This window comes from Homarus americanus, unplaced genomic scaffold (assembly GCF_018991925.1).
Source record: "Homarus americanus isolate GMGI-L3 unplaced genomic scaffold, GMGI_Hamer_2.0 scaffold37032, whole genome shotgun sequence".
In the NCBI taxonomy this organism is placed as follows: Eukaryota; Metazoa; Arthropoda; class Malacostraca; order Decapoda; family Nephropidae; genus Homarus; species Homarus americanus.
The window spans coordinates 3,430,369-3,448,437 of NW_024731852.1; the positions used below are offsets into that span (position 1 = coordinate 3,430,369).

Genomic DNA, 18,069 nt, shown 5'->3' on the forward strand with positions numbered 1-18,069 from the left:
GTTTGTTGATTATATATATATATATATATATATATATATATATATATATATATATATATATATATATATATATATATATATATATATATATATATATATCTTGATAAAATCACCTGACTAGGTCACGTCACCCCTTTCTTAAGCTCCTCTACGTGTGTGTTGGTGTGTTGGTGTGGGGATTAGTGGATGACATCATTATGACCTGACCTCATGTTTTTGAGGTCACCCTGTATATTTAAGCCTCTCTCTGTCCATGTAATCCAGTTGTCTCTGAAGATGTCTTGAATAAAGACGAAAGCTAAGGTACTCCGTTGTTTCCATTTTCCCGTGATTTTATCAAGATTTATCTTATCCACGTTTTCATTGTGGTTACATGAAATATATATATATATATATATATATATATATATATATATATATATATATATATATATATATATATATATATACACTACATATGTATTTATTTATTTAATTTGTTTTTAAAGGGGAAATGGGGAATAGCCCACCCGGGCACAGGTCATTGACCCACAACGGGGACTGGGGGTCGAATAAAAATAAGAGTTAAAATAGAAGAAAAAGATTAAATTAATCTACACCACATAGATGCCGGAAAACCAGCCTTTTGAAGTTGAAACAGATTGTATGAGAACAGAAACACAGAAGAGAGCGCATTACACAGTTGGTATGCTAATGAATATGATGTATTTCTTTGAACCAGTTGGTTAATTCCCAGTTAACCAGGTTGGTTCACATATATATTATATTGGGCTTTCATAACGAAACCCAATGAAGTTTCTTGCTTTATTGAAAAGTATTATGTATATAATTCCTGAGTGTAGATCAACGGTAAGTTCCACTATTTATGAGTGTGGTGAGAAATACAGTAGACGTGAATCAACGTCCATTCGATATTAAGTTGTGAGTGAGACTTTGAGTAGTGACCCATCGAGGGAGAACGAAATAGGTACGTCGTTCCCCCTCGAGGGAAGACGGAGCCATCCACTGCGGCTCTCAAATAACGTCTTCCTCTAGTCAAGGATATCAAGCTACTGCCCGCTTTAGGTGGCCAGGAGCCGGCTACTTTATGCCTTTACTCAGCATAGTATAACGCAGCTTCCCGTGGGGACACCTTATCACGTGCATTGAACGTGTCACCTCATAGCCAGTGGAAAGTTAAAGGGAAGACTCAGTATATAAATCAAATGTAATTAACCCATTTATATAATACTTCTGTTGATGGATCTACATGAAATATACATATATATATATATATATATATATATATACGATATATATACGTTCTTCTTCTAAACCAGTATGCCACAGTAATGGGGAAAACATAATTCCTCTACCTTTACCAACTGTGTATATGGTGAGATGACTGTTAGTGTATGTAACAAACTTCCTGGGTTGTCACCACTTGTAACAAGCACTTGAGAAGCTATTTCGTATAGAGTTTCAGTGTGTATAAAGTATTTTACTCTTTAAATACCTAATACAGGAGTTATGGCGTCTGTATAGAAAATGCGATCCGTCCAGTTGCTATCTGTGGTGGGGTGGGTGGAGGCGTGTGGGTGACATCAATCTTCCCTCCCACTGTAGGCTATGCGCCGATACGATGTCGCCTCCACTGAATGTCAAATCTTCTGCAATCCCGTATATATGGGGGACTGTCTGATGACACCGGAAATACTGCAATCAACGATCGCGAAACCACAACAGCTGTACAGACAGAATGAGAAGCACTCACTTACTATCGTCTCAATAAGGGATATAGTATTAACACTGGGATATTGTTTGTAACGCGTCACTGTAGGGTGTTTGCTTTTCTTGTTTCCCAAAACACTGACGTCTTGGTATGTAGACTGATAAGCATCCGTCACCACCGTTGTTGCAATTCCTGATGTGTAAATCACCGTATCTTCCGCTATCTATGAGCGTGAAGAGAGAGGGACAGCGTCTATGTAAATACAGTAAACGTGAATCAACGTCCATTCGATATTAAGTTGTGAGTGAGACTTTGAGTAGTGACCCATCGAGGGAGAACTGAATTGGGACTTCGTCCCCCGTCGAGGGAAGACGGAGCCATCCACTGCGGCTCTCAAATAACGTCTTCCTCTAGTCAAGGATATCAAACTACTGCCCACTTTAGGTGGCCAGGAGCCGGCTACTTTATGCTTTTACTCAGCATAGTATGACGCAGCTTCCCGTGGGGACACTTTATCACGTGCATTGAACATGTCACCTTATAGCCAGTGGAAAGTTATAGGAGATGACTCAGTATATAAATCAAATGTAATTAACCCATTTATATAATACTTCTGTTGATGAGACAGGGGCCATTACATCTTTGTGTATGAACCTCTGTCCTGTGTGGCAGTGAACAGTGATATCACCCACACGAATCTGACCTATATATACTGTTAATGCATATGATGCATTTCTTTTTGTATGAACCTCTGTCCTGCGTAGCAGTGAGAAGTGATACCACCCTCAGTGTCAAGACCTGACTGAATTACTTAGAATAGGCAAACTGTTCTCCAAGCTTTGCCAATAAATATGTTAAACCAAAAAATACACAGTTTGGCTGTGTGAGGAAAGAAGGGTGTACTATAACGGGTTATTCTAGTGTGACCGACATCCACACAGAAACGATGGCCACCGCGGGTAGGACAACTGTTACGAGCCCTTGGAATTGCCGGCGGTACACGGTATGCCAAATCCTTCGAGCATTGCCCGTTAAAATACCTGTAAAAGAGAGAGAGTGAAGCAACATTGCGGGAAAGAGAAAGGGAAGAGAGATTATCAACTAAAGGAGGAGATTTAATAAGACAAAATGCCTTTGATTCCACCCTATCTAACAGTTGGACAGAAGAAGACCCTTGAAGCAACTGCTCAGGAGTGAAGTAGCTACGGCATCTGTACAGCATTCCCAGCTTTCGGGAGGCAGCTTTTGCAATGTTGTGGATGTGTGGTTTCCATGACATATTAGAAGAAATGGTAAGGCCTACCAAATATATTTTAGAATTTGGCGGAATGATTGCGTCCTTAAAATGTGATTGGTGGGAGATCTTCTATTTTGGAAAACGTAATTGGTAAATACTGTGTTTTATTACTGGTGAATTTAACCAAGTTTCTAACTCCCCAATTAGAGATATTGCATAGATCTGCTTTGATAGATGATTCGATACCAGCTCAAGAAACAGATTTTTATTTGAGAATTAGGGGGAAAGGGAAAATGTAAAGAAGAGTGAAGAGTAGAATCATCAGCGTAAGAATGGATAGAATGAGTTGTAGTGTGAAGTAAATCTTTGATAAAAAGAAGGAAGAAAGTAGGTGAAAGATCAGAACCCTATGAAACACCATTATTGGTAGATAAAGAGCGAGACAACAACTGCCATGGATCGGTTCTCAAGGAAGTTAGAAATTAGAGAACAAAGTGGAGGAGAAAACCATAAGAGGGAAGTTTAGAAAGCAAACACTTGTGCCATACCCTGTCAGATACTTTGGAGATGTCGGGATTCATGACGAAAGTTTCCCCACAATGCCTAAGAGAGGATGACCAAAGATGAGTGCAGTAAGAGAGCAGATCACCAGTAGATCTCGCCCGGCGAAAGCCATACTGGCGATCCGACAAATGAGAAAGGCGTTCAAGGTGACGGAGAAAATGAGAGTTTAAGAAAGTTTAGAAAATCTTTGAGAGGGATTAGAATGGTCACCCTTCTTCAGGATGATCTAAACCGAGGCATGCTTCCAAGAAGAAGGAAAAGATTGGGTTTTGAGGCAAAGGCGGAAGAGTTTAGAAAACACAGGGGTCAGAATTTCAGCACACTCCCTCAGAACACGAGGGGGTATTCCGTCCGGTCCACGCGCCTTACTCGCATCCAAACTGGATAACACACCAGAAACCTTACGAGTGGAGATTATTGGAAAGAGCATAGGTTCAGTAGGAAAGGTAGAGTTGGAATCGTCTAAGGTGGAATTAGAGGAGAATTAAGAGCCAAAGAGATTGACTTTATCAGGGGAAGAGTTGGCTATAGAGTTATCAGGTCGGAAGAGAGGAGAAAAAGAGGGAGGGCAAAAGTTATTATAGATATTTTGGTTAAGGACCAGAAGGATTTACTAGAAAAAGACTTAGTCAGGTCAGCAGTCGTTCTTGTTATATAATTCCGCTGGGCCCTACGAAGAATAACCTTGCAACGATCCCTAGAAGAAATGAAAGAGGAGTGGGTAATAGGAGAAGGAGATAGTTTCAGAACTTGATACGCCCTATCTCCCATCCGATCAAACCATGATTGTAAAGTGAAAGTTTCGATAGAAGATGAGATAAATGTACTCATACCACCCAGTATAACTCCAGCAATGCTGTCAGCACATACCGAGTCGTCCAGAGTGGAAATGTAACTTTCAATCCAGTGAAAGTCGGAGAAGAATTCTCGCAAGGATTGCCAGCTTGCCCTCCGATAGCGTTATAGTTGACGTTTAAATGGGGGTGGGGGAGGTGGTCGGACCCAGTTTGATTTAATAGAAATAAGATTGTGATCAGAAGACCCTTAGGGGGCAGAAATTTAATATGAATAGTGTGAGGGGTTAGAGGTAAAACAAAGATCAAGAATGTTAGTAAGTTGATCGTGTCGATCTGGAACATGTGAAGAGTGTTTAATTATTTGTTTCGGATCATTAAGTAAAGAAAAAGAGAGCGTCTCAACTCCACCTGGATCATCCCTTGCAGAGCCAAGTCACTCTCTGTGATGTAAATTGAAATCCCCTTGGTAGAGGATCTCGGTGTTGGGGTGTGTGGATACCAACGACTCATGGCAAGAAGTGAGATAGTCAAAGAGTTCCAAATAGTTGGTAGAGTTAGGGGAACAGTATAGGAAACAGAAAAATTGTCATAGGTGATAGAGATATTTTGAGCCCGATGACATCATATAGAGAAGATTCAAGATCCGTGAGTAAAGGTCTAGGTGTACGTGTGTTGCAGTAGGCGCACTCCCTTAGAATGGAAAGGGGTATAAAGGTTGTAGTTGGAGACTTGAAAAGGTTTGGGTGAAGCCGCTTTAGTCAGTTGAAGTTCAGACACTGGTAAGAGATCAAGGGAAGAGGTTAATAGATGGTGCTCGACAGAAGAAAACTTGGATCTTAGGCCGCGAATATTGGAAAAATGAAGTGTGAAAAAAGCCGATCCTCCAGCAACCTTGGTGATGTCAGTTGAGGCCCCACTAGTTTGATGATGATCAAGTCGGCCCTGGGTTCCACAACCTTCCTGACCAGTGGGACATATCCGAGAAGGCCCCGCCTTAATATTATTGTCAACTGATTTCATAGGAGAATAAAGGAATCGGAAGAATAAAACAGACCAAGAATTAAAAAGGTTATATGTGTTACGTTGTTAACAGTAAGAGAGACAATTGAGACCCTGCAATTGTGTGTAAGTGAGGCAGAAAGACAGATGAGCAACCTGGTACTTGGTCACAATTTTTGTGACACATTGTTTCCAATATCTTCCCAGGCGGTAGTACCTCCCTTTTTGATAGCTGCCTACTACCCACTACCAACATAATAAAGTGAACTGAGAATTAATCAATCGCATGTGTTATAGTACACCCCATTTACCCATGGTGTCGACACAATACTCCCTCATATCGATCCTGATGCCTTTCTACAAAACTCACTGGGTTACACCAACCCAAACAGTAACTATTACTTTCCTGACTCTCCCGAGTTTAGTTCTAGTCTCCTACTACCTCATTCCGTCTCCTTGATTAGTCATAACATCAGCAGTATTCCCCTTCTTCTAGATACCTTTTTAGATCAGTGCTTATCTTCTATTGCCCACACATTTGATGTACCTGGGTTATGTGTGACCAAACTCACTAACGATATTGACCATTTGTATAACATTCCTAATAATAATAGACACTGCGTCAACACGTCACGACACAGTGGTGGTGTCGCCCTATATGTTTATATCAAGTATAACACTTCTGTAAGAGATGATTTAAAGGTTCAGGAGGAGTACATGGAGAGTGTTTTCATTGAATTACGTAACGACACACGAAATATCCAAGTAGGAGTAATCAATCTACAGAAGACCCCACACTAATGTAAGGAATTTTCTTGATAAATTTTCGGAGCTTATCACTATCATAAGTTCAGAGAGGAAACATTGCCACATTACAGGAGATTTCATCCTTGATCTATTAAAATCAGAAACCGACACTTCAGTATTAGACCTTCATGCTACCTGTCATTCTAAACTCTTCTTCAACGCTATAACCAAACCCACTAGAGTAACTGCCACTTCTGCCACTTTGATAGATCATATCTGGACTAACATCACTCCCAACAATCTTGCAAGTGGAATTATTTATAACAATATCTCAGATCACTTCCCAGTTTTTGCCATGTATAAAACAGCCACAAGACCTGAATGGTCTAGTCGAGTCTCAATACAATACAGAGACTACTACACCGACAACATGCTCCTTTTTGAAAACAACCTAATGAATGCTAACTGGGATCTTGTCTATGCCTCCGAAAACCTTAACGTGAACAGCTGCAACTTTTCTTGCATCTTCAATGCTTGCTTTGATAAATGCTTCCCGCTCAAGATTAAGTCAGTGAAAACTGTATCCATTTCCAAACCACATATCACAAGTAAAATTAAGATAATGATAAAAGAAAAACACAAACTCCAAAGGAAATTTGCCAAAAAAAAAACATAACTTTCGGTGATGCTTACCGAAGTATCAGAAATAGAGTAACTCAAGCACTTAGAAATGCCAGACGTAGCTATTATACAAATAAGCTCCAGTCAGCATCAGGCGATAGTAAGAAAACATGGAATGTCATACATTCTTTTCAGAACAGTGTTACGAGTTGGGGATTTAGAAACTGGTTTAGAATATAGTTAAAAGTCTACCCAGATCCCAACAGGCAACAACAATAAAAAAACTAAACAAACAAAGACAATCGGACTATAAAAGGGTAGACAAAGGATGTGAGTTTTTGTTGTGTATAATAAAGTACAATAAATTCCTTAACAAAATATCCAGCTTTCTATAATTTACCCTTAACCATACTTAACTTAAACAAACGCAACATTGGCTTAACAGTATATACATATTTATACAACATACAACAATCTGAAGCAAGTGGAGGTGGGAGGTAATATAGGGTTACAAATACTCAAGTGCGGTGCTGAAGTGTCTGACGAGTAGGGCTGAGTATTGAAGAAGATGGTAGGTAGTCACTGTGCAGTAGGTTTCCAGGATAGGTAATCCAAGTGTAGTCACTTCCCAGAGTGAACTGAACTCTCCTCGATCCGGAGCTGATGAGGAAGAGTTGGAGGAGGTGACGCAACAACCAGGATATGGAGAAGGGAAACCCTGAGTGGTGACTAAGACTAGTCATACTCGGGTTTCGTCCCTAGATGGCGTTACTCGGTAGTGCTGGGTAGTTGGATCATGACACAATATATGGCGTGGTTCGTAATAACAGGAACACCTAGCCTTCGACTCCCCACTCAGCTTTTATGATAAATGATTCCGTTGTAACGGAACCCTCCCCCATTGCCAACCACTTCAATGAATATTTTATTAATTTTGGCAAAAATCTTGTAGAGAGGATCTCTGATCACCATGAGGAATTTAGAGCCTACCTGCAAAACAGACAGCTCAATGAGCTGTTCTTATCCCCCGTCACAGCAGATGAATTACTGGCCATTATAAAAATGTCCAAAGTTGCAGCAGCAGGCGAATGCAATATACCAATGAGCACCATTTCGAAATTTGCCCATTTATTACTACCTTTTTTCTTACACATTTGTAACTCCTCCTTCACTAGTGGTGTCTTTCCGGATAAACTGAAAATTGCTAAAGTTCACCCAGCATATAAAAAATCTGGGGACAAAGGTCTCTTCAATAATTACTGCCCCATATCAGTCCTCCCAGCCTTGAGTAAGATACTGGAAAAGCTAGCATGTAGTAGACTAAATTCCTTCTGCAATGCCAATAACATCTTTAAGACTACCCAGTTTGGATAAGAGCTGGTCGATTGAGGGTGCTCTGCTATCCTTTACTAATGACATCTTAAATTCCTTTGATGACAGTCAGTTCACAGTCAGTATATTCTTGGACTTCTCTAAAGCCTTCAATACTGTCGACCATACCATTCTCCTTTCAAAGCTTGAACATTACGGTGTTAGAGGCCTGTCCCACAATTGGTTTACCTCATATCTGTCCAACAGGATGCAGTATGTCAGCTATAATAATCACCAATCTGACTCCTCGCCAATCTTGTATGGCGTCCCCCATTTTCCATTCTCGGTCCAGTACTGTTTTTGTTGTACATAAACGACATAGTCCACGCCAGCACACTCATAAACTATGACTTATTTGCAGACGATAGTAATCTCTATACCAGCAACTCAGACCTCCATTCCTTGATGAGAACTATGAACACTGAATTGACTAAAGTCAGGACCTGGGTAATACGAAATAAACTGACCTTAAACTTTGAGAAAACCCACTACACGATCTTTCACAGAAGTAAAAACTTACCTCCAGACTTGGACCCCCTGTACCTTGGTAATGCAGTCCTCAAACGCGAACAAAATACTAAATTCCTCGGAGCTATTGTTGATAAGAAACTTAACTGGAGAAACCACATATACAAGCCATTTGCAGTAAAGTCAATAAACAGTGCTGTATCATATATCACACTCGACAGTTACTCACTCTCACAGCAATGAAAGAAATCTATCATGATCTTGTTTACCAACACCTGATACACTTTCACACACTATGGGGTGCCTCTGGCTCCTCAAAAACACAATCTATGGTTAGTGCACAAAAGAGAGTTGTACGGTCAATGACCTACTTGAAAAAAAAAAACAGATCACACAAACGAAATATTTGCTCTATTGAAAAAATTCAAAATTCGAAGATTTTAACACCTACTGCTGTGCCCTCTTTGCTTTCAAATCTATCAATCACTTGCTTGACAATAATTATTTCCAGTTCCGTAATAATCAGAGATACAACTTAAAGCACCCAGAGCTACTAAGACCACCCTCCCCCCCATGCGCTCCTCTCAGTCCCAGACCTCCATAAAATATAACGGTGTGAAGGTGTGGAACAACTTTCCCCCACCCATCCGAGCAAAGACTATGCTCCCTTCCTTTAAATCATCTCTTAAAAAATGTATATTGTCTAAGTATTAATATTTCTTGTAACACCTACTCTATTTGCAGTACCTGCTTTTATTATACCATCAAAACTGTTTTATTGGAAATTATCATGTAAATAGATAAGTATTTACCATTGCAATAAACATAATTGCCAACTAGACATAATCCTGACAGCTTTGTCCTCTTGTTCAACCTTATTACTGTACAACCCATGTTGTACTACTTCCCCATTATACTTATGTTCTTCAATTCCACTATAATTTATGTATATATAAAAAAAATAAAAAAAATAAATAAAAAATAAATAAATATTGAAGTTATAACCATGGTAACATATGAGACGTTCTTATTACCACCATGCTATTGTACTATTCCAGATAATACTAAATGTTACATAATACTTCCTTGAGATAAATGTATAGTATATATCAGGTGCATAAAATAGAGCTCAGGTGCTCAACTGGCTTAGCCATGTTAATATTGTTATTATTATCCACTCTGTATCTGTGTTTTTCTGGCTAAATAAACTGTTTCAATTCAATTCAATTCAATTCAATTCATTGAGAGTATTGTGCTCATATCTGATAGTTGGCGACCATAGTCCTGGATATAGGTTAGCGAGCATAGTGTAAGAAAGTCATTGTGATGATGATAGCAGGGTTAGCAGAGGCAGCAGTCAACGAGCATGGCATGGAAATTGACTACGTGTTCAATGTGACAGCTGAGCAAGTGATTTACAAAGTTTATCAAGTGACTTTGTAAACACAAGGTCCAAGATTTTTTTTTTACCTCCTATATATGAGTGTAACGGTGTGTGTTAGCAATACAATAAACTCAACTTGGTTGGTTGAGAATGACAATATACTCGCATATAGTACTTTACAATTTACATTATTCATTGTACATTACCCATGAACAGGCTCGGTGAGACAGCCAGTGAACATCGCCGGAAGGCTGGTGTTAATTTCAACATGGCTGGTGGTGATTGTCTTAGTGGCAGCGTACAGTGGTAACCTGATCGCCTTCCTCTCCATCCCTCGCATAGAAAAGGTGCCGCAAACAGTCCACGAGCTGAGAGAAATGGGCTACATCTTGTCTATCAGCTATGGATATTCCCAATATGAGAAGATAAAGGTGAGGATTATCCTGTCTCGTATTTCCGTAATTTGATGAAGATTATAGTTCATTGAATTCTATTGCTATTCATTACTTTGTGATGAAGTCGCGAACAAAGGTGAAGGTGCCTCATCTGCTGCTCCATGAGCCCAGAGATTAGCACCTGGAGTTTTAAACACCCTCTTCCGTTGAAGAGGGTCGTCGTGTTTCAACCCAAGTTTTTAAAAAAATTAGTCCTGAAGGACACCGCAGCACAGTACTTGACGGAGTGTTGTGGTGGTAAAATTAACTAATTTCCAATATTATAAATTAATTTTATCAAAATTAGTTAATTTTACCGCCACACCATCCCGTCCAGTACCATACTGCGGTGTCCTTCAGGACTCATTTTTTTAAAAAACTCGAGTTGAAACACGACGACCCTCTTCAACGGAAGAGGGTGTTTAAAACTCCGGGCGTCAGACTCGTGAATCCGAAGGATTTATGGACTCAATAATGTTTCAGTGTCTACTGCTTCGGGTTCACGATTCTGAATCTTAGTTTTCGTGAAGCAGCTGAAGAGGCGACAGCGCTTTCGTTTGCGACTGTACAGAATCTTTGATATATAATCTAGACCAGGATCTTAGAGAAGAGTCTCTATATAGGTAATAAGCAACGACCAAACAGGGAGGTACTACCGCCTAGGAAGCTATCGAAAGCATACTGTATTGACTAATGGTAGACCCTGCTGTCATATGGCATTACGAAAATTGTGACCAAGGTTGCTGATCTATTTTTCTTCCTCATTTGCACACAACTGTCTCTCTTACTATTGACAACACCACAAATATAACCTTACTCATTCTTGATCTGTTTTATTCATTCTATTTTATTCTCCTATGTCAGTTGATATTTATATTGAAGCGGGGCCTTCTCGGATGGGTCCCACTGGTCGGGAAGGTTGTGGACCCCAGGGCCGACCTGATCATCATTAAGCTACTGAGGCCTTAACTGACGCCACTGTGGTTGCTGGAGGATCGGCTTTTTTCACACTTCATTTTGCCAACATTCGCGGCCTGAGATCCAATTTTCCTTCTGTGGAGCACCATCTATTAACCTCTTCCCCGACCTCTTACTACTTTCCGCACTTCAACTGACTAAAGAAGCTTCACCCCATCCTTTTCAAGTCTCCAACTACAACCTTTATACCTCCTTCCGTTCTAAGGGAGGTGTATGCCCCTACTGCAACACACGTACACCTATAGCTCGACTCACGGATCTTGAATCTTCCCTTTATGATATCATCTGGCTCAAAATATCTCTACCTACTGTGACTGTTTCCTATACTGTTCTCCCAACTCAACCAACTATTTCGAACTCTTTGACTATCTCACTTCTTACCATGACTCATTGCTATCCACTCACCCCAACACCGAGATCCTCTACCTAGGGGATTTCAATGTACATCACAGAGAGTGGCTTGGCTCTGCAAGGGATGACCCAGGTGGAGCTGAGGCACTCTTTTTTTCCCTACGTAATGATTTGGAACAAATAATCAAACACCCTACACGAGTTCCTGATCGACACGATCAACTTGCTAACATTCGTGATCCTTGTTTTACCTCTCACCCCTCACACTATTCATACTCAATTTCTGCCCTCTTAGGGTCTTCTGATCACAACCTTATTTCTATTAAATCAAACTGGGCACGACCACCTTCCCCACCCCCCTTTAAACGTCAACTATAGCACTATCGGAGGGCAAGCTGGCAATCCTTGCGAGAATTCTTCACCGACTTTCCTTGGGATGAATGTTGCTTTTCCATTCGGAACGGCTCGGTATGTGCTGACAGCATTACTGGGGTTATACAGGGCGGTATGAGTGCATTTATCCCATCTTCTACCAAACTTTCACATTGCAATCATGGTTTGATCGCTCCCGCTCTCTTGCTTGCAGGGTGAGAGATAGGGCATATCGAGCCATGAAAATATCTCCTTCTCCTATTGCCCACACCTCTTTCATTACTTCTAGGAATCGCTGTAAGGCTATTCTTCGTAGGGCAAAGCGGAATTTTATTAAAAGAAAAAACAGCTGTCCTGACTAATTCTTCCTCTAGTAAATCTTTTTGGTCCTTAACTAAAAACAACTGTAACAACTTCTGCACTCCTTCTTTTCCTCCCCTCTTCCGACCCATTAACTCTATAACCAACTCTCCCCCTGATAAAGCCAACCTCTTTGACACCTTATTCTCCTCTAATTCCACCTTAGACGATTCCCACTCTATCCCTCCTTCCCCTGCACCTCCTACTGAATCTATGCACTTTCCCATAATGGATCCTCGTGTTTCGAAGCCGGATTTGGTAAAACGTTACTCTGACCACCTACGTGATACGGGTAGTCCCCATTAGAGGTTCACGGCGCCATAAGCTCATTGAACAGGCTTTGTGTGAAATATAACAGAGACTAGGACTGCTTTTAGTATCCTGGTGGTCCAGTAGGTAGCGTTCCCCGGTCACAGTCATGGGCTCGTGGGCCGTGGGTTCGAATCCTGGCGGGTTGAGGTGTTGATTGTATATATATACATATATATATACATATGCAAATAAATCACTGTAGGTGCGCGTGATCTAGGTATATGCTGATAACCACAAGGAAAGAAGAAAACACAGAGTTCCCAAAGCCTTTCGTGTAATTCACATCTTCAGGGGTGAGTACAGACCAGTCTGTACTCACCAACAGTCTTCATCTATATATATATATATATATATATATATATATATATATATATATATATATATACACATATATATATATATATATATATATATACATATATATATATATATATATACATATATATATATACATATACATATATATATATATATATATATATATATATATACATATGCATATACACATATATATATATATATATATATATATATATATATATATATATATATATATATATATATATATATATATATATATATATATATATATATATATATATATATATATATATATATATATATATATATATAGTGGATGGTAATGCAGTGGAAGCGCCCCTTTGAGAAAACCCGAACCAGCACAAACACAATTTACTTAAAAAATATTCTCCGTGACCCGTGGACAGATAGCACCTGTGATTGCCGTGAATGAGACGCACTGTAAAATTTGACACTTCTATTCCCTCCAACACTACAACCACAATCAATAATGGTACACCAACATATGCGCACCTCTTAGCCTGGCTTAAAACACTACACTGGGGAACAATGGTTATACTGTACATGATATCAAAAATAGGTAGAAAATATTAAATGCCTTATGAACACTACTAAGGTAACAGTTCTACTTACACCAGAATGAGGAGCTCATCTGAAAACAGTTCCTCGTTATCTCACATCCCTTAGTGACACATAATCATTAGAAAACAATAATATCAAAATATTAAGGAATATTAACTACACCCAACAAGATAATATCAGGCACTGGGGAATAGTATCAAATATTAGGAAATGTTACCTACACACATGAACAGGCCTTATGGGCATTCAACAGGATAATATCAGTCACTGAGAAATGGTATAAAAAATATTAAGAAAATATTAACTCCACCATGAACAGGCCAGAGCCTGTCGGGGATGACCCACAACTACTACAACCCTAACTGCCCAATAATCCGAAAGGTGTAACTACTAGCCTGCCAAGGAGGCCGGCATTTACCTCGCCCAGTCAACCTCTCGCGTAGGCTAAGATTGCTCAGCGTAACGCCATATTGGTATTCAATTTTCAATTTCAATTGTTTATTCCTTGATAGAGGAAGCGGGATCCTAGTGCTGTCACTAGGTACCCCTGTACAATGACACCAGAAGCATCTGGCAAGTGTGACAAGTATATACAGTATAAATATTATAAAGGGGCTTACTAAAGCCTAAGGAAGGAAGGATATTCCTTTAACACATAATAAATGTTATTTACAAAATATCTGGCCAGTATGGGGAGGATCATCGTGTCTCCGTCAGGGGGCTCGTGGAGTGGTGGTCCAGAAGGCGTCACGGAAGCGTTGTGTGTGGGGACATCTTAAGAGGTAGTGGATAAGGGTGCTGCTGTCGGGTCTTCTGCAATATTGGTATTTACGTACTAATGTCTCTAAATATCACGCCAACATTTCTGAATATTATATATATATATATATATATATATATATATATATATATATATATATATATATATATATATATATATATATATATATATATATATATATATATATACCTATTTTCATCAGCCAAACTATAATTGGTCGCTCTCGTGCTCCATGCTTGTTTTGACAGATTCTTTTATCAATGTTTGGTTAATTAGTCAGAGAGACACCAACTTCTTTTAAAATGTTGTATTGATATTTAAACTAATTAAAATGTATGCTTTCTTTGTTGTTGTAGAGATTCATGCATGAACTATCTATGTAATGGGTGCTTGCTTTGAAACTAATTTGTCTCTGTTTACATCTTCAATTAAATCAACAACGAGCTTTACACACACGATGAACCCTGAACTCTTTTGATAGGCTTCGCCCATCAGCGATCACCAGTACCTGTTCCGTCGCTCGGTGTTCCGTCAAGACAAAGGATTGCTGCCTGACCCTGACCACGTACAAATGATTCTCACACAACCAGTCGCTATGATAGGTCAGTTCTCTGCCAGTATTCATTCCCCTTGTCTCTCTTTTATAATTAACAAGAAACCTATGTGTTATTTTTTATATTCTATTTAATTATATATATTCTTTTTTCGGGGGGGGGGGAACCCTTTAATACTTTTTCAAGGGAATTTTCAGTGTTGTATAATGGATTTTATGCTTATCTAAGAGTTTACCTGGGATAAAAGTATCAATCTAAGGCAGAAATTAATCCCCTCATTGGATATACTGTATGACCCAACCTTATCACGAACTTTCTTAAGAGGAGTTGATGGGTTCTGCTACCTGGGTGACGTGATCCGTACTGGGGGTGGTGGCGAAGAACTAGAAGTGTCTGGAAGAAGTTTGGGGAGCTGTAGTCTTTATTGCCGTTGTATGTACTGTAGTTCAATGTAGACTGCATAAGTTACTGTATGGCAGTGAAACATGCATAACTAAGGAGAACGACATGCTGTACAATTGTACATATACTTGATGGAACTAAAATGCGAATGATTAAAGGGATGTTTAATGTGGCGTTGAGATAAAAACACTGCACATAAGTTTGAATTTAGAAGGGAGGAAATAGAGGGGTTGACCAAGGATAACATGGTTAAGACAGTGAAAAATTATCTAAAGAAAAAGAACCTAAGTAAAGAGGTTGCAAGAGGTCGTATTCATTGGAGAACTGCAATTACTTGAAAAAGGACCGTAATATGATGATGATGATGATGATGATGATGATGATGTATAAGATAGTACATCAGGAGGTTAATTAAAAAAGTACAGTCACAATCCAAAATTTGTATCAAGGCCTTGAAGTAGCCGAGGATACAGAAGAGCCTGATGACCAAACATCGGGAGGCCCCTTCCAGTTTCCCACGGCAGTTAGGGCCAATTGCAAGAACTGCCGTGGTGTACACCACGCTGTGGTATCCCGGCGGTCGTAATACAATGGAGTAAAAATTTTGTAATTTTTCGAGATGAGACATGGTGGTCGTTTGTTGTTACTACGTCCTCGTAGTGTAGTCAGGTGTACCAACTGGTGGAAGACTGGGAGGTTGGTATGCTTGCACCCTCAAAACATTGTCAGAGGCACGAAACGTTTACTCATGCTCGTAAATCGTGTGATTTACGAGCATGAAAAACTCGAATCCCAAGCTAAGGTGTACCTCATTTTCCTATTTTCTTGGATTATAAGCCAATTCTGAGAATGAAATACTATCACTTACAGTGAATATAGGTACATAAAGACTGTGGCAAACATAAAAACGCAGGAATAGAGCGTAATATCTGTTCCTTTTTTCTTTATCCATAACAAATCTAACAATAAAGTAATAAGTTTGTCACGAACTTGGGGTTGGGTAAGAGTTCTGTGGCTGAAGTCAGTAGAATATAACAAAGTACAGTATTAGGTATTATAATTTTGCTATGACTGATGAACGCACTGTACAGTTGAATTACGATAAAATCTTGAAAAAAATATCACCATAACTGTTAGTTTTCTATCAAACAGGAAATTTTTTCTGTACAAAGTTTTTTTACTTTCATATTATACAAGTATAAAGGCCAGTTATCTACAAGATATGAAAACTTGAGATAATGTTTCCTACTTATCTCCACCTGATTATAGTAATGCAATAAATACCCTATGAAAAAAAGCAAGAAATGAACACTTTCCCAATGTCAGGAGTAAAAATGTATACAATATGTTAATGACGTGGACTAAATCAGCAGTTGAAGAAAAGTATCTGCTGTTTAAATGGTCTTTTATTTAGAAAAATATTCCATGTAAGTACTGTGCGTGGATCATCACCAGAGAGTCTTCATATAGTTAGTGTGCAGACATTTGTTTACAAGGCATATACTCACAACTATTGTGGAAAGGAAGACATGTTAGGTTAGGTTAGGTTAGGTTCATCTTGTGAGCAAATGTCATGGAACCCATATAAAGTAGGTATATTTATGAAATTCTACCAACTAATCAGAGACTAATAATGTTAAACATAGAACAAGATGATAATTAAATTGTTTAAAAATATCCTCAATCCAGCCTGTAATGTTAATTGCAAATTATTCCTGCATTTTTTAATGTTTAATATAAACTGTAATAATAAAAAGGATAAGAATTCAATGATAATGCTTATGTCAGAATATAGCCTTTATTAAAAGCAAGATATGTTATAATATATGGATGATCAACAGTAAAGTATTTTAAAGGAAAAATCATCCACAAATTTCACAAATATATTAATACGTAATATCCATGTATATATGCAGTGTGTTAAAAAAAAATAATTAAGGCATATGTTATGATTTCTCTAAGGCATATTTTCTGAAAATTCCATAAACTGCATTTTTTCTGGTCTGTGTAATTTGGGAATTTTACAGAAAGTCTCCAAACTTTTCTGTTCCGAGTCTGGGAACCAATTCCGAGGTTAGGTTAGGTAGCAAATTCCAAAATCTTCTCAGGAACCGGAAAAATTCCCCATCAATCATGATACCAAGATTTATTTCTTCAGTATTGGTGAAAGGTGTATAGTCAGCTGTACTGTATCTCCACCTGTAAGTGAAAATAAAGTCATTAATATTCGTGTCAGTTAAATTTGAGAATTCTAAAACATCTTTAGTTATGAGGGTTAATATTTATAAGTTTCCAATGCCTACATAATGTGGGTAATTCAGTCTGTTAAAAAAAATCAATGTAAACTCAGAATTGTTTGGTTTGATATGCAACACACACTAAAAAAAATGATTTTTTTTTCTAATGTAGATTTTCATGGTGATTAAAAAACTTTGATCCCCTGTTTTTTGAGAAATTCATGGAAAAAAAATTCTGAGCCCTTTAAAATTTTAATGTTCTACATCAAAATGTTAACCTAACCTACCTAACTTAACCTAACTGGAAGACATTGGTCAACTTAAAATCCTAAAATTCCCTGGATGACTGAAAAGATAATTAGACCTCCAATTTCATTTATTTTGGAAGACATTATTCATTTTTGTTGGAATCATGGACAAACAAAGCCAATATATCTACACTTGATTCTACGACGGTCAATGGCAAAGTGAATTATTACCACCACT

At 38.6% G+C, this 18,069-nt stretch overlaps 1 protein-coding gene across 1 annotated transcript in view; it reads left to right on the plus strand.

The window, feature by feature from the left end:
• LOC121867942 overlaps positions 1-18,069 on the plus strand; it is a gene marked incomplete in the record, with an annotated part of 131,887 nt that overhangs the window by 61,226 nt on the left and 52,592 nt on the right. Inside the window, 2 exon segments of the mRNA XM_042368090.1 lie at positions 10,116-10,330; positions 14,872-14,992. Of these exon segments, the coding sequence (XP_042224024.1) occupies positions 10,116-10,330; positions 14,872-14,992 (336 nt within the window).